Source organism: Scyliorhinus canicula, chromosome 1 (assembly GCF_902713615.1).
Source record: "Scyliorhinus canicula chromosome 1, sScyCan1.1, whole genome shotgun sequence".
In the NCBI taxonomy this organism is placed as follows: domain Eukaryota; kingdom Metazoa; phylum Chordata; class Chondrichthyes; order Carcharhiniformes; family Scyliorhinidae; genus Scyliorhinus; species Scyliorhinus canicula.
In genome coordinates this window covers 183608473-183635200 of record NC_052146.1, presented here as the reverse complement: position 1 = coordinate 183635200, position 26728 = coordinate 183608473, and the positions used below count along the sequence as shown (strand labels likewise).

General features: G+C 50.5%; 1 protein-coding gene across 1 annotated transcript in view; it reads left to right on the top strand.

Annotated features, from left to right (window-relative positions):
- The window catches only part of LOC119970022 (cyclin-dependent kinase-like 4), a 226165-nt gene extending 210397 nt beyond the window's left edge, over positions 1 to 15768 (top strand). The window contains exons 11-12 of the mRNA XM_038803982.1: positions 2479 to 2586; positions 15377 to 15768. Coding sequence (XP_038659910.1) covers positions 2479 to 2586; positions 15377 to 15466 — 198 coding nt within the window. The 3' untranslated portion in view covers positions 15467 to 15768. The remainder of the gene's footprint in view (positions 1 to 2478; positions 2587 to 15376) is intronic.
- Positions 15769 to 26728: the final 10960 nt, after the last annotated feature.

Sequence of the window (26728 nt, the reverse complement as noted above, 5' to 3'; positions counted from 1 at the left end):
GATGGAATGGCCAGCTCGCGTGCAGGGATCACCCTGCTGGATGGTGGAAAGTGCTACTGTGAGCAGCAGTCAGACGTTGCTAAATGATGCAGAGCACCAGAGTTTGTAGCACACGGTTTGTCATCAACCTCTATCCCATGGACCAGACCCACTGTTCTGCCAACACAGGGCCTGCACCCTGTAGTGTGGCAGATATCTCTGAGGGATTTGCAGGCCGGAGGGATGTGGCGGTAGGAGGTGGTGTTTGCAGGTGGGATGTGGTGCCCATGTCCCTGGCCAGTGTGCTCTCTCTCTCTTCCCCCCCCCCCCCGTCCCAAACCACCACCACCAGCCAATTGGTCAGTTGGTGAACCTGGAGGCAATCCGCGCATCCCATGCCCGTTGGCCCTGGCGCATACGTTGTGCAGCCTCCTGTGCCTGCCTGGGCCACGTGTCTTGTCCATCCTCACCCTCCCCCGCATGCTTTTCGTTGGAGGAGGCCTGGCATTCAACCTTCTTCTCCAACACGTCGCTGCTCTGCTGTGCGATATTGTGGCGGATGCAGCAGAATGGCGCCACAATGCAGGTGACCCTCCCAGCACCATACTGGAGCCCCCCCCCCCCCCCCCCCCCCAGAGCATTCCAGGCACCTGCGCCGCACCTTCAGGATTTCGAAGCACCCCTTGATCATACCCCTGGTTGCTGCCTGGCCTTGTTGTAGCAGGTCTCTTTGTCGGTCTGTGGCCTCCAGTTAGGTGTCTTCAGCCAAGACCTCAGTGGATAACTCGTGTTGTCCAGGAGCCAACCCCTCAGCGGCCTTGAAGAAACCGAGAATTGTCGAGTGTGCCAGGATGAAGTATCGGGCGTGGGTGTGCAAGATGCACATCTGATGGTCACGCACCAGCTGCACGTCCATGGAGTTGAACCCCTTTTGGATGTGTAGAGCAGCCTGTCATCTGCAGGCACTCATAGGGCAACATGCCTCTCGTCAATCACCCCCTGCACCCAGGGCATCTGGACGATGGCGGCGAACCCTGCTGCCCGTATATCCTTGTGGGCTCGGTCCACGGTGAAATGTGGAAATTGTGCTGACTGGGCATTTGGGGCCTCTGTGATGTCGCACGTGCAACTGTGCACCGAGCTCTGTGAGATCCTGGACAGGTCCCCATTCGGCGCCTGGAAGGAGCTCACGGCGTAAATGTTCAGGGCGACCGGGGTTAGTTGACGGCCACTGAGAACGGGTGTCCTTCCCCATTACCCCCGCGTTGTCAGACCGTCATGATCTGGCAGATGTGCCGCACTGTCCTCCTGCTTGGCTGGAGTCTTCGGCATGCCTGGTCTGGTAGGTCCTTGAATGACGGGTGCTGACGAAACACACAAAGCCTCATGGGGTGCCTCCTCTGCACATCCTCCTACCCCTCTTTGGCCTGTTGCCGGTCGGCTCTTCATCCCCCACGGCTGCGGCGAATAGGACGAAAGTCACCGTTGCATGTTGTATTCCAATATCCATTGTTTGCAGGGGGTGAAAGGCTGACATGTTAGCATGGTGGTAATAGTGAACAAAGCACAAGTGAACCTCACCATTGGGAATTCCCCCCAATGGAGGCAGCGAATCGCAGAGGCCCCCGGAGAATACCGGGTCAGGCCCGCTAATGGTATGCCAATGGCTTTCACTGTGCGAAGTGGAACGCATTGACGCCACTGTCAAGGTACCAGAGAATTGCGATTTGGCGTGAACCCAGAGCCCGCCACAATTTTGGCATCAGAACCAATTCTCCGCCCAGTCGTGTTTCCTGATTCTGGCAATGGCCAACAGTGAATCCCGCCTAATAACTTTGAACTGATGGACATTTCCCAATGGTCACAAATAACACTTTGATTTGCCAGTGAAAACTGTACCACAAACTTTTGTTAAATCACTGACTAAATTGTACTGACAGCGTTTAAATTTCACTTTCAAAGTCAGTCAGTGGGATTGCCTGGAAATTGAGTTACATTGTGAATGGCAAGCCAAAATATAATTTGTGAATGGTAAAAACAGTTGAAGGATTAAGTTATTTAATTGAAATTGTGAAAATTAACATTTCTGACAGAAATTCTTGGGCAGCACGTAGCGCAGTGGTTAGCATTGCTGCCTCATGGCACAGAGGTCCCAGGTTTGATCCAGGCTCTGGGTCACTGTCCATGTGGAGTTTGCACATTCTCCCCATGTCTGCGTGGGTTTCGCCCCCCCAACCCAAAGATGTGAGGGTAGGTGGATTGGCCATGATAAATTGCCCCTTAATTGGAAAAAATTATGGATGCTCTAAATTTTAAAAAAAAGTTCTTGGCCATGTGCCCGTGCTTAATTCAGATTACGAGGGATTACATTTTATGCAGAAATGAATTGTAAGGAGTGGAATTAACCTTTGCAGAAAATTATTCTGACATTAGGGCTGATGCCTCATGGTTTTCACCTGTTTGGGCTTGATTTTTTGTAACATGTTTTCTTCCTTTCAGGTTGTTGCTGGGATGAAGTACTATCTTGAGGTTGAACTGGGGAGAACACAATGTAAGAAGAGCGAGGTTCAAGATCTGGAAACCTGTGATTTTGCAGCAACTCCGCAGGTAAAACTTTACATTTTGTTTTTACAATTAATGGAGCACAGAATTTCTGGACTTTAGGATCTAATGGGCGATACGGTGTCACAGTGGTTATCACTGCTGCCCCACAGCGCCAGCGATCCAGGTTCGATTTCGATCTTGGGTGACTGTGTGGAATTTGCACATTCTTCCCAAGTCTGCGAAGGTTTCCTCTCACAACCAAAGATGTGCAGGTTAAATGGATTGGCCATGCTAAATTTCCCCTTAGGCTGGAGTAACAGGGAGGGGGATTGGGTCCAGGTAGGGTGGTCTTTCGAAGGGTCAATGCAGACCTAATGGGCTGAACGGCCTCTTTCTGCACTTAGCGATTCTGTGAATCAATTATTTCTGGCCCACATATTGGTTCAGGAGGGGAGCAGATTCCTTAGCTGTTTTATTAAGTGTTGCATTGCAAAAGTTATACATTCTTTCTGATACAAAACCACAACAAGCAATGTGGCCCCACCACGCATGGCTAACTAAATAAATTGTGGAAAGTATTATAATGAAGAGGAATCCTGTAAAGTTGCTAGGAGGAGTATTAAGCCTGAGGATTAGGAGCAGTTCAGAATTCAGCAAAGACCAAGAGATATCTTAAGAAGGGAAAAATAGAGCATGAGTAATCTTGTAAGTAACATAAAAGCGGACTGTAAAAGCTTCTATAATTATGTAAAAAGAAAAATGTTGTTCCCTTACAGTCTGAAATGGGAGAATTTATAATGGAGAATAAGGAAATGGCAGAACAATTAAACAACTACTTTATTTCCCAGAAATGATACTGAGCCAAGGATTTGAAGGAGATTTTAATTATTAAAAGAATACTGTTGGACAAATCAATGGCACTGAAAGCCGATAAATCCTCAGAGCCTGATAATCTACATTCAAGGGTACAAGGAGTTGGCCATGGAAATAATGGATGCATTGTTTGTCACCTTTCTTCTGGAACAGTACAGCAAATTGAAGGGTGGCAAATGAAGCATATGTAACCCTGCTATATATTTTTTAAAAAAAGGAAAGGAGACAACTGAATTATAGATCGGTTAGCCTAATATCTGTAGTTGGGAAATATGATAAAAGGATGTGAACACGGGGCACTTAGAAACTATCAATCGATTGGACCAAGTCAACATGGATTTATGGAAGGGAAATCATGTTTGACATATCTCTTGGGAGTTTTTTCAAGGATGTAACTAGTGGAATAGATCAGGGTGAGCCAGTGGTTGTGATGTATTTGGATTTTCAGAAAGCTTTTGACAAAGCCAACATAAGATGTTGGTGTGCAAAATTGGCTGATGTGCACATGTGCACAGATCCATAAGGTGGTGGCACAGTCATAGGGTGATGTGGCACGGTTCCAGAGGGAGGTGGTCCACTCCCTGTGCTCCATGGCCGTGAGCATTGAGTCCCTGGTTGAGATGGGTGCGGGCCTCCAGGATTGGCAGTGCCAGGTGGCAGCGGAACCTCTGGAGTTCTCTCCACTCGTACCCCCATCCCATGGAGGAGCCCGAGAGCCATCAGCACACTGAGGGAGGAGGAGGCGATGGGGCCGTGCTATTGATTTCTGCAGGGGAGGTGGCGGAACACCACAGCGCCTGGAAATCCCCCCCCTCCCCTCCTTCCCCTGGTGCATGTGATGGGCAACAGGCAGACCCAGGGCGGCACCACGCCGCATGGGACACTGTATAGCAGTGTGGACCATCCAGGCCCGATCGATCCAGAAGATGGCCCACAAAGGGGACCCAGGTCACAGGGCACGTATCGTAGCAGGCCTCCTCTTCCATTCCTGAACGCTATGCCTAGGGAGCCACCTCAGCATAGCGTTAGACATAGAACAGTACAGCACAGAACAGGCCCTTCGGCCCTCGATGTTGTGCCGAGCAATGATCACCCTACTCAAACCCACGTATCCACCCTATACCCGTAACCCAACACCCCCCCCCCCCCCCCCCCCCCCCCCCCCCCACCTTACTTTTTAGGACACTACGGGCAATTTAGCATGGCCAATCCACCTAACCCGTACAGCAGTCCGTAAGGCCAGCAAGGTTGACACTAGTTAGGCTGGCATGGGTGCAGCACACAATATAGCATCACAGGCTAGGGCACAAACCTGCATGCATATGATCAACATTTCCCAATAAACACCTGTTCACAACTTTTCAACCTGCCTTGCAGCTCTGTCAGAAGGGTGTGACAGATGGGTTGGGCTGGGCTGGCTGCAGGGGCACTTCAGGGAGTGGGAGGTGTGGGGACGGGGGCCCCATGCCCTGTCCATCCTTGCCCATCTCCGCATCCTCCTCATCGGATGAGATCTGATGTTCATCCTCCTCCTCCAGCTTGTCACCCTTCTGCTGCGCGATGTTGTGGAGGACGCAGCAGGTCACGAAGATGCGGGAGACTCGCCTAGCGCTACACTGCCCTGGCATCGGGCGCAGATGTGCATGATGTGCATCTCATGGTCACACACCAGCTGCACGTTCATCGAGTGGAACCCCTTAAGGTTTATGAAGATCGGCCGATCATGGGCTGGTGCTTGTAGGGCGATATACATCCCACTGATCACTCCCTGGAACCGGGGCATCTCTGCGATGGTGGCGAACCCCACTGCCCAGGTATCCTGGTTGGTTTGGTCCGCACTGAATTTGATATATTGTGCCAACCGGGCATATAGGGTCTCCGTGATGACGGGATGCACCTGTGCATCGAGGTCTGTGAGATCCCAGACAGGTCCCCACTCTGCACCTGGAGGGACCCTGTGTCGTAATAGTTCAGGGCAACCGTCGCCTTGACAGTCATCACTACCAGGGTCCTTCCCCCATACCCCCGCAGTGCAGGTGCACCATGATCTGGCAGATATGTTGCACTGTCCCCCATCTCAGCCTGTGTCTGTGATGTCAAGCCCGGTCCTGAAGTCCTCGAATGACAAGCGCTGCCGGGACACACGAGGCCTCATGCGGTGCCTCCTTCCCACCTCCTCCTCGGCCTGTTGGGCGGCCGGCTCTCCATCCTCACCGGCTGGCTCCTGTTCCTCTGGGACAGGCTCCGCTGTTCCAGCTCATAAAGTCTCAGTGCATCCGCCAGGGCTGTGACACATAGGATGAAGACCACTATTCCTGGCTGGATTCCGAAGTATGGTACGCATCCGCATCCCTAAACAGGTTCAACAGGCCCCGGTCTGCAGCCTCTCCTCCCAAAACCACCCTCAATCGCTCCCCCTGGCACTCTGCCCTCCACACTCCTTGGGTGGGCCGCATGCTGCCCCACCGGCGGATGGTGGCCTGTTTGGGGGGAAGGGGGAGTGGAATGCTGGAGTGGTGGGTTGGGGGCACCCATATGGTTGGTGTCACTCTGCACAACGATGGGCCACAGACGGTGGTCAGTAGGGTGCACAGCAAGATGGCTGCCTTGCAGGCCACGGCAATGGCAGTCTGTGCCTGGGCGCCCCGGTCCTATGGGGTGTCACTCGAACCCCACAGCCCATTCCCTGGTCCCCCCACTGCCCCCTCTGGGCCTGGCAGACATCTCCGCCCTCTCCCAGACAGCCCTGCCAGTGGCAGGACCAGCAGCCCACGGTCATGCCTCTGCATGTCCTACTTCCTCTCTCTCACTTTCATCGGCCTGTTTCCTGATTTCTGAAACTACAAGTGAAACTCGCCGTTGGTAATTCCTCCAGGCAGAGCATCGCAGAGGTCACAAAGAACGCCAGGTCAGGCCTGCTTATGATATGCGATGCCGTTTACTGTACAGGCGGAGTAGAAAGCATAGACACTACTGTTGAGGCACCGGAGCTTGGCATCCTGGGTGCCCGACACCAGTCATAATTCTGTCCGTATGACCGATTCTCCATCCAATCGCTTTCCTGATTTTTGGCGTGGCTGATGGAAAATCGCAATTTTTCCGTTAATCTCATATTATTTTGAACTACTGTGTGTAATTCTCACTCACTTTTTGTGAAACATTATGGGTGGGACTCTCCGTCCAGCGATGCTCATATTGCGAATCGTGAATGGGTGTAGAATTGCACGTCGGTCAAAAATCGAGCTTGGCGTCGGCTGCCCAACAGAATGCCATGCACTGGTGCCTCGATAGTGATGTGAATGCATTTTGTGCCATGTGCCAGCATGGGCATGCAAATTGTACAGTAACACATATCATTAACAGGCCCGACCTGGTAGCCTCTGGTTTCCCGTGATGCTCTGCCTCCACCAGACAGAAGTGACAATGGCGTGCTTCACTTATGGTATTTAAAATCGGAAAACAGGAGCCATGGCTAATGGAGGCGAGAGAAGAGTTGCCATGTTGCCAAAGATGCAAAGGCCGGGGGCCTCTTGCCAGTGTTGGCGGGGGATGACCATGAGATGGGCTGTAGACGACCAGGGTATCCAGGCACTGACCGGCATTGCCGCGACTTGCAAGGCACCCATTGTGGCTGCGCACCCCACCGAATGCCCACTGTGACCCATAGATGTTCAGAGCGCCATCGGCCATATAGGGGCTCCCTCCCCCCCCCCCCCCCCCCCCCCCCCCCCTTCCCACAGACTCCAGCTGACCATCAATGGGATTGGCGTGGCCCAGTGCAGCCAGTGGTCCATCAGGTGTTGGCACTCCCCAGTGCGCCCATCCGAGGCGTTGCCCCACTGCAGGGGCAGCGGGAAGCCATGGAACAGGCCTGGATCGGCAGACATATGTACCGTGGGCATCAGCACCCTCCTTGACACAGCTGCCTCTCGCAGAGCAGATGTCCTGCCAGTGACACCCTCAGTTAGCCTACCCTACAGGACTGCCAGCTGTCACCAAGCCCTGCCTGCCCACTGCGTCCCTGCCCTCAGGGAGTAGACACAACCGGTGAGCTGCATAAAGGACCCACAGACACCTCAGCTGTGGTCCCAACAGGTGCCCATCTCCTTGGCCGAGCCCTGCCCGCACACATGCCACCAAGCATGAGGCCGTTTGGTGCACTGCACCCACCCTACCGCTCCCCCAACAACCTAGTGCTTGCTGGCGGGGTATCACATGGCTCGGCCAAGAAGGACACCCACAGTGGACCCCACAGGACGGTGGAGGACAAGGTCCACAGAGCGTACCTCTGGCACGGGTGGTGTCAGCCACCAGAACCGCGCCCCCCCCCCCCTCCTTCCGTACCAGGCACCGGCGCCAGGGGTGCGGTGTGGAGGGAAAAGTGTCAGGGGGAATGACTGAGAATGACGAACCCTAAACCTCGTTGCAACAGGGTCCTTCCAAGATCTCCCAGACCTCCGTGCACAGGTGCACTCGATGGTGCCCAACACGTTCAAAATGCTCCCCCGGGTGAGTGGTTGGCTTCCGGACGACAGGGGTTATCTGCTGTCTGCTGCGGTCGTGGCTGATCTCGCCTATCAGGAGGCCACACCAACGTGGAGAACCGCTACAACGATGCTCATGCTGCGACCAGCAGCGTGATCGAACAGTGCATCGGCGTGGTCATTGTGATGGCCTGCTGCGTCCTCCACAACATTGTGAAGCAGAGGGGCGATATGCTGAAGGAGTGGGGAGCGAGGTTGCAGTGGCGAGCGAGGGTCACCAACAGGTCCTGCCTCATCAACTCATTATGTCTCCGGGTTGCGGTGGCGGGGGGGATTCGCCTCGCCGCCAGGTGATCCTGCAAGACCGGATCGTCGGGGGCTCACTTGCGTCTCTGATGACAACCCCACCGACTAGGTCCAACGCCCAGGACTCTGCTAGGGTGAGGGACCACAGGTGCGGTGGGCCCTCTCCGGTTTTCTCTCTGCCCCTGCGGTTGAGGGCTGCCTTTTCTAGGGCGGACATATTATGCACAGGATATTTAATTTCAAACACATTCAACAAATTAACACTAGCTTAACATCCAATCAAAATGTAGTTTGTACATTTTTCCCCTTTTAATTCCCCCTCCACCAACGACAAACAGGTCCTCAAATATAGCCATGAAAGGCCTCCACCATACCTCAAAGCCCCCATAAAGCTAATTTGATCTTCTCCAACCTGAGAAATTTGTACAGATCCCCCAGACATGCCGCAACCCCTGATGGCGTAGCCGACCTCCAATACAAAAGCTGAGTAATCAGAAAGGCAAAGGCCACGACATCGCCCCCTTCCCCTCCAGCAGCTCTGGCACATATGGTCCTACTTCACCTCAACCCGTACAATCCTTGATTGTGTTCCGAACTTCGTCTCCCAAAAGGACTCCAACTCCTCACACCCCAGAACATATGAGCATGATTTGCCAGCCTCCCTCCCACACTTCTTGCTCCCGTCTGCTGTCCCCAGGAAAAAAAACCACTCATCCGAGCCCGAGTCATGTGGACCCCGTGCACCACCATAAATTATATCAAACTCATTCTTGTGCAGGAGTAGGTTGAGTTCACTCGCCGCATTACCTCACACCAAAGTTTCCATTATATCTCCCTCCCAACTCCTCCCACTTCCGCTTGATCCTTTTCGGTACTGTCCTGCCCTGCTCTCCCAGCCATCCATATATATCCCTAATCTTGCTATCTCCCACCTAATCCGGGAGCAGCAGTTTCTTGAGAAGTGTATACTCCGGTACCTGAGGGAACGAAGACAGCTTCTTATGCGCAAAGTCCCGCACCTGCCAATACCTAAACTCAAACCTCTCCCGCTCCTCTAGCCCAGCAAAGTTCTCCTCCGAGCTGCCCCAACCCCATCTCCCGCCATCATAATAATAATAATCTTTATTGTCACAAGTAAGCTCACATGAACACTGCAATGAAGTTACTGTGAAAACCCGTATTCGCCACATTCCGGCGCCTGTTCGGGTACACGGGGAAAGAATTCAGAATGTCCAATTCACCTCACAGCACATCTTTCGGGGCTTGGGGGAGGAAACTGGAGCACCCGGAGGAAACCCACACAGACACAGGGAGAAAGTGCAGATTCTGCACAGACAGTGACCCAATCCGGGAATCAAACCCGGATTCCTGGTGCTGTGAAGCAACAGTGCTAGCCACTGTGCTACCGTGCCACCCCTAAGTCCACGCCTATACATCCCATCCATCCCCTCCAGCTTGAGCCAGTGTGATTCCCTCACATTGGCGTCAACACCAACATGTGACCCAGTTTAAAGTACCTCCTCAGCTGCTTCCAGATTTTTATAGTCGACTCCACCACTGGACTCACCGTATGCTTCCTCGGAGCGAGAGGCATCTTAAAAGACCCCTCCTCCAACCTGACCCTGTCCACCCCCTCCCATCATCGTCTTATTCCGCATCACTGCCCAAAAGTAATGTAACAGGTTCGGAAGAGCCAACCCCACTTCCCGACTCTGCCGTTGCAACAAAGCCCTCTTCACTCTCGGCATCTTCCCAGCTCACACAAATTCTGATACCAGTGCATCCACCCTCCAGAAAAAGGCCTGGGGGGGAGGGGTATCGGGAGGGACTAAAACAGAAACAGCAATCTTGGCAGCATGTTCATCTTCACCACCTGCACCCTCCCTGCCACCTTTTAAGATCCCCTTTGATCTCCTTCACCTACCCCATCAGGTTCCACCTATGCATTGTAGCCCACTCATGCATTACCTGGAGCACCAGGTAGCAAAACTGCTACCTCGCCACCTTAAATGGCAGAGCCATCAGGAGTCGTCGTGTGTCCCCCCCCCTCTAGCCGGGGGGCACCGTATTCACCGGAAACACCTCACTTATCTCTACATTCAATTTATAACCCGAAAAAAACCCCCAAACCTCTCCAGTAAGCTCATGAGTCTGCCCATACTTTCCAACGGGTCTGATATGAACAATAACAGGTCATCAGCGTACAAGATTCCCCGGTGTTCCCTGTCCATCCTCTCAATCCCCTGCCACTCAATTGAGGCCTGAAGTGTCCTTGCCAAGGGCTCAATCGCTAACACAAACAACGGCAGGCACCCCTAACCCATGCCCTTATGCAACCCAGAATACCTGAAGTTCGTCTCATTTGTTCACACACTTGCATGGGGGCACATATAACAACCAGACCCACGCCAGAAACCTCGGCCCAAACCCAAACCTCCCCAAAATCTCAAACAGGTACCTGCACTGTACCCAATCTCCACGTCCATCGGCACGATCACCTTTGGCACTTGCCCTCCTGACGGGGTCATAATTACAATCAGCAACCTCTTAATATAACTTCCCCTTCGCAAAGCCCATTTAGTCCTCTGAAACCACCTCCAGCATACACCCCTCTAACCTTCTCTCTAATATCTTTGCCAGGACTTTCAGCAGCGAGATAGGTCTATGGGACCCGCACTCCAATGGATCCTGACCCTTTTTTGGAATCGGTGAAATCGATGCCTACGCAAACGTATCCAGAAACTCCCCCTTTTCCACCACTTCACTTTACAGGCCCAAAAGATGGGGGGCCAGCTCCGTCGCGAATTACTTATAAAATTCCGCCGGGAAGCCACCTGGCCCCAGCTCTTTACCCGACTGCATCATGTCAATGCACTCCATCCCACCTTTGTGCCCTCACGTGAAGAATTTCCCTCGACGCTGCCTGCCACTGCAGCTGGTGGGCCAGCACGCGACTCACCTTCTGCCCATACTCATACTGCACCCCTCACCCACCTAGCTGACTCATCGCTCTACCTGTCGTCAAACTGCCCCTTCAGCTTCTTCCTTTCAGCCAACAACTCCTTCGTGGGGGCCACAGAATATCTCCTATCCACCTCTACTACCTCATCCAACAGTCGGCGATGCTCCTCCATCCTCATCCTACTCTTATGGGCCTTGAACCAAATAATTTCCACCCCCGAATTATTGCCTTCAGGGCCTCCCAAAACGTGGCTACCGATACCTCTCCAGTCTGAGCTCAACATAATTCTTTTTTTTGGAAAATATTTTACTGACGCATTTATAATAACATTTTTAACGTTTTAAAGAGCGATATCCAACACACTCAAGAACGCCGCAATAACACAACCAACTCCCTCCATCCCTAAACCTTAACTACCCATACATTAGATTCCCTGCCCTTATCCGTCCCTTCCATGCTTCCTGCCCCCCACCCCCCCAACTGACGGTCAATTTCCCTTGAAGAAGTCAATGAACGGCTGCCACCTCCGAGCGAACCCCTGTACTGAACCCCTTAAAGTGAACTTAATTTTCTGTAGCTTAAGAAACCCTGCCATGTCACTGACCCAAACCCCCGACTTTGGAGACTCGAGTCCCGCCATCCCAACAAAATCCATCTCCGGGCCACAAGGGAGGCAAAGGCCAAAATGTCGGCTACTCTCCCCCCCCCCCCCCCAGGCTCCTGGATCTTCCGACACTCCAGATATTGCTATGTTTGGACTCAACATAATTCTTAATCGCCACCATCACCTGCCCACAGAACACCCTCTTGGCCAAGAGCCCAAATCTAACCTCTACCCTGGCCTTTGCGCCTGACCCGAACCAAGTCTCACATCTAGAAAGTGCGGGAGCATGGTGCAAAATCATTCTTCCCCGCTTACTCTGCACCCTTGACCTCCATCAACACCGCCCGGGGCACCACAAAAAAGTCAATACTGGAATAAACCCTACACACATGCGAGAAGAAGGAATACTCCCTCACCCCCAGGTGTCCGACTTTCACGGATCCACGATCCCCATCCTCTTCATAAATCCACCCAGCTCTCTCACCATTATCGACCACCCCATCGACTTGGGGCTCGACCTATCCTACTCGTATCCAATACACAATTGGAAACACCCCCCCCCCCCCCCCCCCCCCCCCCCCCCGGCATAATCAGCTGGTGAGAGTCCAAGTGCGGGATCGCCCCAAATAGCCTGTTCATGAATCTGGTATCGACCCAATTAGGCGCGTACACATTCAGCAACACCACTGGTGTCCCCACTCACTATCACAAACCTCTCGCCTCCAGTCCCTCACTTCCCTAGCACCCCCTTGCTCAACAATATGGCAACCCCCCATGACTTCGAGTCAAACCGCGAATGGAACACTTTCTCCACCCACCCCTTCCTCAACCTCATCTGATCTTTCACCCGGAGTTGTGTCTCCTCCAAGAAAATCACCTCTGCTCTCAAACTCTTCAAATGCGCGAACACCCGGGACCACTTAACCGTTCCATTTAGCCCACAGACATTCCATGTCACGATTCTCACCGGATGCTTCTGTCTCCCCTCCCCTTAGAGTCCTCTATCTTCACCCTTAGGCTCCGCTTCCCCACCCCCAATCTAGGGCCAAGGGCAGCACGGTAGCATTGTGGATAGCACAATTGCTTCACAGTTCCAGGGTCCCAGGTTCGATTCCGGCTTGGGTCACTGTCTGTGTGGAGTCTGCACGTTCTCCCCGTGTCTTTGTGGGTTTCCTCCGGGTGCTCCGGTTTCCTCCCACAGTCCAAAGATGAGCAGGTTAGGTTGATTGGCCATGATAAATTGCCCTTAGTGTCCAAAATTGCCCTTAGTGTTGGGTGGGGTTACTGGGTTATGGGGGTAGGGTGGAGGTGTTGACCTTGGGCAGGGTACTCTTTCCAAGAGCCGGTGCAGACTCGATGGGCCGAATGGCCTTCTGCACTGTAAATTCCATGAAAAAAAAATCGGGCCCACCCAAGATGACCCACCGCCCCTTCCATGACCAAATTCATCCTCCTTTACCGCCACATCACCTCCCCACCAGCCACTCCTCTCCGAACCCTCCCTAGCTAAACACCGTGGCCCCCCCACTTAATTTCCATTGACTATCACCCGAAGGCCCCCCTCCTCTACCCATCCCACCTGCATCCCCCCTACTCCTCTCCAAACCTCATCCCAACATGGCCCCCGACAGAGTATTCTCTAACCACCCCACCCCAATCCAGCTCAGCCCCTCATACCCTGCACTGAGCACAATCAACAGAGTGCATTAAAACTAAACACTATAACCCCAACACTGAAGGACCCCCTCCAAAACAAGCAGCAATCAGTGCAAAATACCAAAACACAAGAGATAACAAATGGGCCAACAACACAAAAAATGCAAAAGATGCAACAGATTGACAACCAATCACCCCCTTCCAACATTTCCCAGTCAGCAAAACTGGGTAGCCAAAGTCTAACCGGGTACAACATCACAAACGGAATCTGGCACCAATACAGCACTGCTGTAGCCTTGCCCGCCTGGGCAAGCTCCACTCCAATGTCCTGATAGATCCAGATTCAATTTCCTTTCCACTCACAGTTCACCAGACCCTGGCCCACCTCAGAATCTTTACTTTGTCCTGGAACTTGTGTATAGCACATTCACTGCCTGTGGCGGCTCCCCCGTTCTTGGCCTCTGCCACAGGGACCCATAGGCCCGATTCACCTCTGGAGCCTTGTCCAGCACCTTCTCTTCCACCAACATGGCGAGCATCCCTGCAATTCCCTCCGGAATGCCCACAATACACAGATTTTGCGGCCTGGACCAATTTTCTTGGTCCGCCACCTTTGCTTGCAGTGTCTTACACAGGTCCCCCAGGATCACCATCTCCACCTCCAACTACACAATCCAATCACTCTGGTCTGCCACCACCTTCCTTACTTTCTGGATTGTCGCCCCCTGCACCATGAGGCTCTTCTCCTTAATCCAATCCAAGGTCCCATGAAGAGGTGCCACTGCCCCCTCAATCGTCTTAGACCAGTTGTTCTGCATTTCCTTATGCTGCTGCCAAAATTCGTTCTGAATGAAGCTCATCAACTGCTCCATTTGCAGCTTTCCAGTTGACGACGACCCTTTCCCATCCGCTTCTTTTCTAAATAATGCTGCGCCCCAAGTTTCCTCCAACTCTTTGGCCAGGGTTCTCACTGTCTTCTGTCGAGTTTGGGAACCCACAGACATGACCATCCGGGAGAGAACCTATCCTCCTCCACTCTGCACAACTTTTCCAAAGTTTGGGTAAAAGGGGCCAAAACCAACACCTTTAAGCAGGAGCTGCCCTGTACGCAACCACTCCATAGCTGCCACCGGTTGGCATCTTCTTAGCTGTAATGAGAGTGTGTGGGGAGTGCAGTGCTTATATGCAGCTCCAGCTTGTCAGGCCCCCAGGGCCGATTGCAACGCCAGCATCAATTAGAATCGCATTGTTCCATATGGCACTGGTGCAGGCCCATTAGCATGTCCTGAAATGCTCTGGGACCGGCGCCGCTGTCGGGGATGTAGAACCACCCACGATTCGCCCGTACTCGCATGGGAATTTTAAACTCCCAATTGCTGTTTTTACCTTGTTCGATTGCTGCACAATTCCCGATGACTGTGATAAAATAGTAATAACCAGACAGACTTGGGCTGTTTGTCCTATACTGTTTGTCCTATCCTTAACCCGGTCTTTACATGGGTTTATTTAGAACTTTTCCTGGCAGGTGTAAAACCTGTTCAGCATCACAGCTCTAAGTTAATCAGCTGGAATGTCAAAACAATTCAGCTGGATGCCTCCCTGACAATGTTCAGCCCCTCCTGCCACAAAACTGCACCCCCTGACGATACTCACCTATCATCTGGAAATGATTACCTCCACCCCTGTCCTGTTCCGTCTTGGGAATGTGCGTCTTCTGCCCTCAGTTCTCAATTCACCCACCAGAATCCCTGGATTCTGTTTTCTTGATTCACTGAATATTTCAAACATATGCATCAATTTTCTCCAATGGATTAAAATTGTACTTCTATTCTCAGTCGTCATTGGAGAGTGTTTCTTCCAGGTTTAAACCACTCTTGTTGGAGAAGACGTGACATGATAAGTTTAAGTAACGAGGGAATAAATCCTGGAACGGCAATCTAATTTCCAACTATTCATTTAATCTTTCAGAGAACATTTTGCAACTTTGATGTTTATTCAGTCCCTTGGAAAGGAGAAACGTCTCTGATAAAGATGATGTGCAGACCATCAAACAACTGAATTTCTGCATTGCAGCAGATTAATTTACATTTGGATCACGTCTGTTTAATATGTTAACTGAAAGCTCCCACTGTGCTTTTAAGTTGTATACTAATAGCAACTCTTGCCTTTATTTTCTTATCGAAATCATGTTGTACAAATGTTAAATGCATGACCTACTCAGAAAAATTATTGTTGCTGCCTCTAAAGCTAAATAGAAATGTCAAACACTGAACTTGAAGAATATGAAAGCGATATTGCTGTATGTCTTTATGTACCTGCATGTATTTTCAGTGTAATAAACCCTGACCTATAGAAAGCCAGCTATTGCCTGTATTTTCTCCGAAGGAATTTTCTTTTTTTTTTTAAATAATTTTTATTGGAATTTTTTACAGAAAATATAACAAAAAGTATAGCAAAAAGCAGTAATATGCAACTAACAGCCCCATAATACCCACAATTCCCCCCATACCGTAACATCACATGTATCACATACCCCCCCCCCCCAAACAAGAGAACTTAACCAAAAATTAAAATTAGATAAATCAAATTTAAATAAAATAAGCTAACATAATCAACGTCCCACCCCCCCGGGTTGCTGCTGCTACTGTCCCAGTACCCTATCGTTGAGCCAGAAAGTCGAGGAAAGGTTGCCACCGTTTAAAGAACCCTTGCACCGATCCTCTCAGGGCGAATTTAACCTTCTCAAGCTTAATGAAGCCCGCCATGTCATTGATCCAGGTCTCCATGCTTGGGGGCCTCGCGTCCTTCCACTGTAGCAAAATCCTTCGCCGGGCTACTAGGGACGCAAAGGCCAGCACACCGGCCTCTTTCCGAAGGAATTTTCAACTTCAGTTTCTGTTTTATACCTTGCCAGCTTGCTTTTATTTAAATTTTAGTGGAGTCTCCCAAAGTTTCTATGGATTCCATTGGATGGAGAAAATCAACCTTTAAAGTATGATGCAGAAACATTGTTCCCCCTAAATATACTGATCTTGTGTTTAGGTCCTTTGGGGATAGATGAAATGCAGCATCAAACTACTCACAATTCCAGAAACAGTGACCTCCAGTAGATTTTCCTATCTACTTTTCTCATGGTGGCTAAGGGGATTGTATGAATTTTTATTGTGTTCTAATTCTTGACTAGAAACGTAGAAAAGTGGAGCAGAAGTTTCAATGCAGTCATGGTTGATCTTCCATCTCATTGCCATACTCCCACGGTCTCCCCATAATCCCTTAACACTGTTAGAGTCTCGGGCCGAGGTTCCCACTCCTGTTCGGTTCGGGTGGATTTGGTGACAGGAGCAGAATCTCATGAGAGGCCCAAATTGCGTTTTACCTTGTTGCGAACCCTGCAAGTGACGTCATGAGAATCCCACCATTCAATGTCAGGGACTCCCATGATAATAAATTTGAATGTAATTCATGGGAATCTATGCCTGATCATTCCTCCCATCCTGATGGATAGGATAATTCATTCTTGTCAGTGTGAGGGTACCCCGGAATGAATTATAACTGGCATTCCATGGGACGCGCCTGTCGGGCAGATCTCCCAGAGGTACTCAGGTGGGTGTATTGCTTCAGGGAGGGGGTTATGACTGCGCACTGCCCACTCTCATGTCTCCTGGGCACTGCCGGGGTGAGGGGTGGGGGGTCCATTCTAACCTTTGTATCCTCGAATGGCCTTTGAATATTACACTTTGATCTTAAAAAACTAAGTTGCTGGCGAAGTGGGCTCAATCAGAGTCCCCCCCCCCCCCCCCCCCCCCACTTGCAGGAAGTTTCCCGCCTTTTTTCAGAAGTGTCCTGCCTTTTTGGAAAAAGGGCGGAAACCGGAGTGCTTTCCTTCAAGAAGACACCGCCATTACTGAGAACATTTTAGAATGCTGTACTGCTAGCTTGTGAGCCTGACAAATTTTAACCCTTTGTTCCAAGGACAGTTCCGATTCCCTCAGCAACTGTTCCCTCAGCTTATTTTCATTCAAACCAAACACAATTTGCTTCCGAATCTTTTAACTTTAAATCAGTGATGAAATGTTCTCTGGACTCTTCTGTCTTCTGTGATCTAAATACATAGAATTCATAAATTTCATTCTTTTTAGGGGTACAATGTTCATCAAATCTTCTAATTACTTTGTTAAAATTTTCACTATCGTTATCGTTTGAAATTTAAACGTATTAAACACAGCAGTTGCCTTGGACCCTGCGGCTGTTGGATGCATCGCTACCTTACACAAATCTGATTGATCTCCTAAATTTACTGCAGTAAGAAACAAATTAAATTGTTGTTTAAACACACGGCAAATGCTGTCCACATTACCAAGAAATCGGAGACTCATTTATGGCTTCAACGACTCCATGTTGTTAATTTTTGCTGTCTGAAAAATCTTCAAATCTCTGTGGACCTTCATGAGACTTCATGAGGCGGGTGCTGAGAAAGATTCCTGACTTGGACTCGCACCGGTTGATCATGGGGAGGAATTTAATCCGGTTATAGAGTCAAGCTTGCACCGGCCGAGCTCAAGGTCGGGGAAGGTGTCGGCACTGGCGAAGGAGCTTTAGGGAGTGTATGGGGGTGATGGACCCATGGAGGCTTGGGAGACCTAGAGCAAAAGAATTTTTCATATTTCTCCCATGTGCACCTGGTATCTACCTGGATTGACTTCCTTGTGGTGGACAGGGCTTTGTTGGCGGGGGCAGTTGACTCCGGTGATCGTGATCTCCGACCTCATGCTGCACTGGGTGGGTTTGCGAGTGGACAGGATGGGGGGGAAGACAGCAGCTGCAGTGGAGGCTGGATGTGGGGCTATTGGCAGATGGGGTGTGTGAGCGGGTGAGGGCTGCCATTCGGGGGTATGTGAAGCTCGTGGCACAGGAAGGCCATGGCTACCAAATTGTGGGAGGCACTCAAACTGGTGGTTCGGGGGAGTTTATTTTAATTCAGGCGCTTGAGGAGAAGGCGGAGTGGGCAGAGATGGCAAGGCTGGTAGAGGAGATCTTGAGAATGGACAGGAGGTATTCAGAGGCCTGGAGGCAGGGTTGTTGAAAGAGAGGCAGAGATTCCAGTTGGAGTTCGGATTAGTGTCCATAAGGAAGCCGGTGAGGCAGCTCCAGAGGTACAGTATATGAATATGGTGAGAAGACGAGCAGGAAGCGGGCCCACCAGCTGAGGAAGCAAGAGGTGGTGAGGGAGACTGGCAGAGTAAAGGACAAAATGGGAAGGGTGGTGTTGGATCTGGAGGGGATGAATGGAGTGTTTGAAGATTTCTATCAGGAGATTATGAGTTGTAGCCCCCGGACCGGGGGGGGGGGGGGGGGGGAATGCGGTGATTCCTGGATGGGCTGGAGTTTCCCAGGAGTTGGTGCAGGAAATGGGGCCCCTACTGGTTTGAGGGAGGTGATGAAGAATATGGGGGCAACCTGGGACCACTGTTGGTGAGGGCATACAATGAGGCTAGGGAGAGGGGGGAACTCCCTCCTACGCTATCGCAGGCATCCATCTTTTTGATATTGGAAAAGGTCTAGGGTCCGGAGCATTGTGGGTCATACCGCCCGATATCGCTTTTGAATGTAGATGCCAAGTTGCTGGTGAAGGTGTTGGCTTCGCGTCCTGGGGGTGATCGGCAAGGACCAAACGGGGTTTGTGAAAGTGAGACAGCTGTCGGCGAATGTGAGGAGGCTGCTCAATGTAATTATGATGCCTCCAGAGGGGCAGGAGGTGGAGGTGGTAGTGGCGATGGATACGGAGAAGGCGTTCGACCGGGTGGAGTTGGAATATCTGTGGGAGGTGCTGGGGTGGTCCGGGCAGGGGTTTGTGCACAGGATCCGGTTGCTGTACAAGGCACCAGATAAACCAGGTTAGTTTGGGATATTTTGGGCTTTATCGCGGGTCTCCTCCTTGCCTTGGAAATAGAGCCATTGGCAATGGCGCGTCGAGGGATTGGGGAGGGATTGTACAGGGTGACATCGAGCACAGGGTTTCACTGTATGCGGACGACCTGTTATATATTTCGGACCTATGGCTGGCATTGCTGGCATTATGGGGATTTTTGAGGACTTTGGCCTGTTCTCTGGGTACAAGTTGAACATGGGAAAGAGCGAGGTGTTCACGATTGAGACCACAGGGCAGGCGAGGAGGTTGGGAGAGCTGCCGTTTAAGGTAGTGGGGCCATGTTTTAGTACCTGGGCATTCAGGTAATGCAGGGTTGGGCACAGCTACACAAGTTGAATTTAACTCGGCTGGTGGAGCAGATGAAGGGGGACTTCAAGAGGTGGGATATGCTGCCATTGTCGGTGGGACGGGTGCAGACAGTAAAAATGACGGTGCTGTAGAGGTTCCTGTTCTTATTTCAGAACCTTCCGATCTTTGTCTGGAAATTGTTCTTTAAAAAGGTTAATGTGCTGATCTCTGGGTTTGTGTATGCAGGGAATGCCCCGTGGGTCAAGAAGGCATTTTTGGAGCGGGGCAAGGAAGTGGGACTGGCTGGGGGGGGCAACATTGCTATGGTTAGGAAGTGGGTAGTGGGGGAGGGGTCGGCATGGGGCAGATGAAGGTGGTTTCTTGTAGGGGAAAGAGCTTAAGGGCATTGTTAACAGCACTACTGCCATTCCCGCTGGCTAGGCACTCCGTGAACCCAGTGGTAGTGTTGACCTTGTGGGTGTGGGGGAATTGGAGACAGCATTTGGGACTGGGGGGTGCCTCGGGGTGGGCACCGATCTGTGACAATCATAGATTTGCACCGTGGGCCTGAATTCGAGATTTTGGGTGTGGCTGCAGGCAGGGATTGAGCGATTCAGCGATCTGTTTGTCGGGGGCAGTTTTGTGAAATTGGAGGATCTGAAGGAAGAGTATGAGTTGCCCAGGAGGAACAGTTTCAGGTACCTGCAGGTTCGGGATTTTGTGAAGAGAGAGGTGACGTCCTTTTCCAGGTTGCCACCCTTGGGGTTGCAAGACAAGGTGCTGTCGAAGGGGGGGATAGGGGAGGGGAAGGTGTCTGACGTCTACAAGGAGCTGATGGAGTGGGAGGGAGCCACAGTGGGGGATGTAAAGCGTAAGTAGGAAGAGGGGCTGGAAGGGGAGATGGAGGCTGGGATGTGGGCTGAGGCCCTGCGGAGGGTAAACGCATCCTCGTCGTGTTTGAGGCTAAGCCTCATTCAGTTTAAAGCAATTCACAGGGCACGTATGACGGTAGCGTGCGTGAGTAGGTTTTTTTAGCGAGTAGAGGAAAAGTGTGGGTGGTGCGCGGGGAGGCCCGTGAATCACATCCACATGTTCTGGGCATGTCCGAAGCTAAAGGGGTTCTGGCAGGGGTTTGCGGGGGTGTTGGTGAGCGACCTGGCAGAATTTCTGAGGCTGGAGAAGGTCAAGTTCATCCTTAGGGGGTCAGTTGATGAGTTCATTCAGAGATGGAAGCCGTTCATTTAAGGAGGATTGAGAAGTCAGCAGAAGGGGGAAGGGTAAGGGGGTTAAAACGGGGTATTTGAGTTTGGCTGTTTGTCTTCCCATCGGACCAGTCTGTGGTCCTGACTGTGGTTTTAATCTAAAATGTCCAGTTCTTAATATGAAGAGTCCGATTTTGTGTTGGGCCTAAAATTCATGCCTTTGGCCATTTTACCACACATTGGTGCCAGGAGGTGAGAGATGGCAACTTACCTGTACAGGTTGCATGGTCATTAATCTTCTTCCTACATTGGACGGTGGTCCTCCTGATTGTGCTTCCTGCACTTACCACAGCTGCAAGGCGGCAGCGGTCACCGTGCTGCTGGTTCTCCTACCCCCTCGAGATACAGGATGCCCTGCTTCTCATCCACAGTGTCCAAATGCCTGGCCAGGTTGGCATTCCCAACGCGAGGAGCAGATCTCCGTAATGTCATTCTCCTAGTTTGACTGGAATGGAGTGCTGACGGACTGTTTCAATGATGCCCCCTTGTTAGCTGTGAACAGCTGAGGCACAAGTCGGGCGAATCAGAGAGCTGGGGCATTCAGGTAATGCAGGGTTGGGCACAGCTACACAAGTTGAATTTAACTCGGCTGGTGGAGCAGATGAAGGGGGACTTCAAGAGGTGGGATATGCATAGTGGGTTTCACGTGAGGGCTCGCTTTGTGCACTAAGTGTGGGTGAATAAGCGGTCTCGATCTCACCATTGTAGCTGGCTCCTTACACCCAGCGAATCTCGCCGAAAATGACACTTCGTCATGTTTGGGTGAATCGTGTCCAAGACAGTGATTCAGAAGATGCTGTATGTACAGAGCTGTATGCAGGCAGTGATTTGGTGTGTTAAAGAAATCCCTTTGCTCAAACAAGCACAAGGAAATTTCAGGAATGGTACCAGTCAATTGGGGTTAGTGCAATCAGAGGCCTACATTTAAGAGAAAGTATTTGAAGAATAGGTTCTGACAATGGATTTTAAGAAAGTAGAAAACTGAGAAGGTAGAATTTTCTCCTGATATGGGCCTCCTTCTTTGGCTGTTTTACCCAGTGGTGGAGTCTGGTAATTTGGGTTATTGTTTCTCACTCCTTGCTCTTTTTGTGATTCTCTATGGGATATCCAGTCCAAGGTTCGAGTTATACTTTAAAAAAGAAAATGTTTTCATTGAGCTTTTTGTGGTATATAAAACAAGGTTAAGCGTGGACAAACCAGGAGGAGACAGAGGATAACTTAAAATATTTACATGTCGGTCGGTTTCAACTAGTTACATACATACATCGCCGTTCTTCTTCTTGCATCATTTACAGTGATGGATACAATTTCCTGTTTTTCGATCCCCATTAGCTTTTTTTTGGTTCTGGCTATTTCCCCTGCTCCCCTCCCTCTTATCCTTTTCCGATGCCTCCTTCCCCTTGGTCATTTAACTCGTCTTCTTCCCTATCTGTACTTGTACTCTGCTCCTATTGTGTTGGTGTCATGCTGCTTCTCATGCTGCTTTTGTTCCCCTCTCTCACTCCCCCGCGCCCCCCCCCCCCTCGCTGTGTCGTGGATACCCTCTCCTGTTTTTTTGACTGATTAGTCAATGGCTACAAACAGGTCTTGGAACAACCAAGTGAATGGCTCCCATGTTTTGTGGAAGCCCTCCTCTGACCCTCGAATGGCAAATTTAATTTTGTCCATTTGGAGAAATTCTGATAGGTTTGCCAGCCAGTCTGCAGCTCTGGGTGGCACTGCTGATGACCGGCCGGATTCTTCGGCAGACGATTAGGGATGCAAAGGCAAGGGTGTCGGCCCTCCTCCCCATGAAGAGGCTGTTTTGATACCCCAAAGACCGTCACTCTCGAGCACGGCTCCACCCTCATCCCAAAACCTTGAACATCGCTTCAAAGAAGGCTGTCCCAAGCCCAATAAGTCTGGGTCAAGACCAGAACAGGTGGCCGTGGTTCGGGCACCGTTCACATCTTTCCTCCACCTTCGGGAAGGACCTGCTCATTCGAGTTCTGGTTAAGTGGACTCTGTGTACCACTTTTAGCTGCATTAGGCTTAGCCTTCTGCATGTGGAGGTGGGGTTGACCACATGCAATGCTTCGCTCCAGAGTCCCCACCCTATTTCAAACCCCAAGTTCTCCTCCTACTTCCCCCTCGTCTCATTCAGTTGGGTATTGGCCCCCCTTAGCAGTCGCCCATACATGTCACCACAGTTCCCTTTGCCAAGGATGTCCACGTCCAGCAGATCCTGCAGCAGTGATTGTCGTGGGAGTCGTGGATACGTCCTCGATTCCCTTTGTGGGAAGTTTTTGATCTGTAGGTACCTTAGTTTCTTCCCACCCGTCAGCTGGAATCTTTCTGTCAGTCCCTCGAGCATTATAAAGGTTTGTAACTGTCAGTGTCCCCCCCCCCCCCCCCCCCGTCCTGTCTCCACTTTTGAAGGATGTGTCCATAGTCGCAGGCGTGAACCTGTGGTTGTTGCCGATGGGGGCCGTGTCGGACATTTTGGTTAGCCCAAAAAGCTGTCGCAGTTGGTTCGGCGACCAGAGTGTTGCAACCACCACTGGGCTTGTTGAATATTCATTAGGTGGGGATGTGAGTGCCGTCATGGCTAGGGCCCGGAGGGAGGTTCCTCTGCAGGAGCCCTTCTCCATAAACACCCACTCAGCTTCTGGCTCTTTATCCATCCTTTTACCCTCTCCGCGGTTGCTGCCCAGTGGTAATATTACAGGTTTGGGATGGCTAGGCTCCCCATGGATCTCGTTCTGTGCAGTACTGTCTTTGGGATACTTACATTCTTCCCTCCCCACACAAATGCCATAATCAGTTTGTCCAGTGAGTTGAAAAAGGCCTTGGGGGTGTAGATAAGAAAAGAACTAAGAACAAAGAAAAGTACAACACAGGAACAGGTCCTTCGGCCCTCCAAGCCCGTGCCAACCATGCTGCCTGTCTAAACTAAAATTTTCTACACTTCCTGGGTGCGTATCCCTCTTCCCATCCTATTCATGTATTTGTCAAGATGCCCCTTAAATGTCATTATCGTCCCTGCTTCCACCACCTCCGGCAGCGAGTCCTAGGCATCCACTACTCTCCGTGTAAAAAAACTTGCCTCGTACATCTCTAAACCTTGCCACTCGCACCTTAAACGTATGCCCCCTAGTAATTGACCCCTCTACCCTGGGGAAAAGCCTCTGACTATCCACTCTTGTCTATGCCCCTCAAAATTTTGTAGACCTCTATCAGGTCGCCCCTCAACCTCCGTTGTTCTAGTGAGAACAAACCGAGTTCATTCAACCGCTCCTCATAGCTAATGCCCTCCATACCAGGCAACATCCTGGTGAATCTCTTCTGCACCCTCTCTAAAGCCTCCACATCCTTCTGGTAGTGTGCAACCAGAATTGAACACGATACTCCAAGTGTGGCCTAACTAAGGTTCTATACAGCTGCAACATGACTTGCCAATTTTTATACTCAATGCCTCGGCCAATGAAGGCAAGCATGCCGTATGCATTCTTGACTACCTTCTCCACCTGTGTTGCCCCTTTCAGTGACCTGTGGACCTGTACACCTAGATCTCTCTGACTTTCAACACTCGTGAGGGTTCTAACATTCACTGTATATTGCCTACCTGCATTATACCTTCCAAAATGCATTACCTCATGTTTGTCCGGATTAAACTCCATCTGCCATCTCTCCGCCCAAGTCTCCAAATCCTGCTGTATCCTCTGACAGTCCTCATCGCTATCCGCAGTTCCACCAACCTTTGTGCCGTCTGCAACTTACTCATCAGACCAGTTACATTTCCCTCCAAATCATTTATATATACTACGAACAGCAAAGGTCCCAGCACTGATCCCTGCGGAACACCACTAGTCACAGCCCTCCAATTTAAAAGCACACTTGGATACGACTTCCGGTCGGCGAGCGCAGCGGTCGCACGGAGAGGGGCTCCCGCAGGGTAACGAAGTCGGGGCCTTTCTCTCTGCAGCGGCAAAGAGCAGGGAAGGGACCCCCCCCCCCCCCCCCAACAAGCCTGTCGGCGGAGGATCCTCGGCGGCGGCAGCATGAGCGGTTCGGCAGCAGCGGCGGCGGCAGGTCCACCCCCCCCCAAACGCAGGCCAGGAGCGGTGCGGCAGCGGCCAGGACTGAAGCGGAGCACAGCCGGCGGCAGCGACCAGCGACCTAACCACCCCCACCGGGAGGGCACGGGGTGCGAAGTGCGGCAGCCCGAACGGACCGAGCAGTGGGGACCGACCCAAACCCCCCCCCAAAACCTGCAGCAACAACCACGAGGCAAGGACAAAGAGGCTGGACAAAAGCCTCTCTCTCTCTCTATCCTGGGTGAGTGAGGGGAAAGGAAGGAGAAAAAAAGGACTTTTATAAAAACAAAACCCAAAAGAAAACTGTTAAAGAGAGAGGGGGGAGGGGTATTGTTGTATCTTAGGATTTTGAAGTTTTATTCTCATTACGGTTGCCGGTTGTTGTTGAGACATTGTTGAAACTCAGTAGAAATTCAAGTTAAAAACTTGTCAGGTGCAAATAAGAATTGTTTTATTTGAAGTTCATTGGTTACAACTTGAAAATGATTTAAAATGTAGTTTGTAGACAATTTGATTTTCTTCAAAGAATCACAGGAATTATCTTCTGAGATAATAGCCTGAACACAACTTTAAAAGTCAAAGGCTGAAATCAAAGTATGAAAATGAAATAGGAATACAGAACTCTTTTCTAATTCTCTTCCTTTACTTTCTCTCTCTCTCTCTCTCTCTTTCTGTCTTGTTCTCTTTGTCTCTTTCCTGTCTCTTTCTCTCTGTCTTTCTGTCTGTCTTTCTTTCTTTCTAAAATGGTGGCCAAATCATCCATGGATATACTCTTTCATATCTGTCTTAAGCGATCCGATCACACCCCAATATAATCCTAATTGGTTTAAACTATATTCAAAACACATTTGATTTGATAACAAGCCGTCCATCCTCACGATGCAACGCCACTTCCAATTGTTGCTTATCTGCAACAATTAAGACGTTATGTCATCTCATCATACTATAATTTAAACTGTTTTTTGACACAGTCTAAAATGTTTCGGCTTGCATACGTTATGGAATGTGGTTCAGGCTGTTATCACAAGTGGCCTGAAATCAGAACAATGGAGCCTTTAATTATTCCACCTTACAGCCCATGGGATTTAGCCCCTGTCCTTGAAAGAATGTGATGTTTTTATCAGTGGTTCTGTTTTTCCCAAACACATGTCTGAGTTTGGAAGTTGTATGTTTCTTTCATTTTAAAACTGGGATTTAACTTACCTATATTAAGTGTATTTAAAATACCTGACTTCTACAGGTATATATATTATTTTCTCTCTTTTTACACTCTCTCCCATCCAAAGTAATCCCACCTGAGAGGGGTTGCATAAAAGGGGGGGGGAAATAAATAAATAAAATTCTGTGGTGAAGGAAAGAAGGGAAGAGAGGGGGAAAAAAGGGAAGAGACAATAAAAATAAAAATAGGGTGCGGAAAAGGGGGGAAAAGAAAAACAAGGGGAGAAGAAAAGATGAAAGGGAAGGGGGAGAAAAAAACACCAGAAGGGAGCCAAGGGAGAGGGAGAGGGGGAACCAGAAGCAGACGGGACAAGGGGCAAGCCAGCTCAGGCGAGCCAATCAGCGCACAAAGCAGCGGAACGGATTTATCGCCGCATCAAAAAGAGTGTATTTAAAATATCTGACTTCTACAGTCGCCCCTTTGATAAATCGAAAGATCAAGTGAGATATATCAGAATAAGATAAAAGATATCATTAAAGCGATAGGATAGGTAAAAAGCGCAAAGAATAATTCATTCATATTGTCATTGCAGATTTAAACAATAGA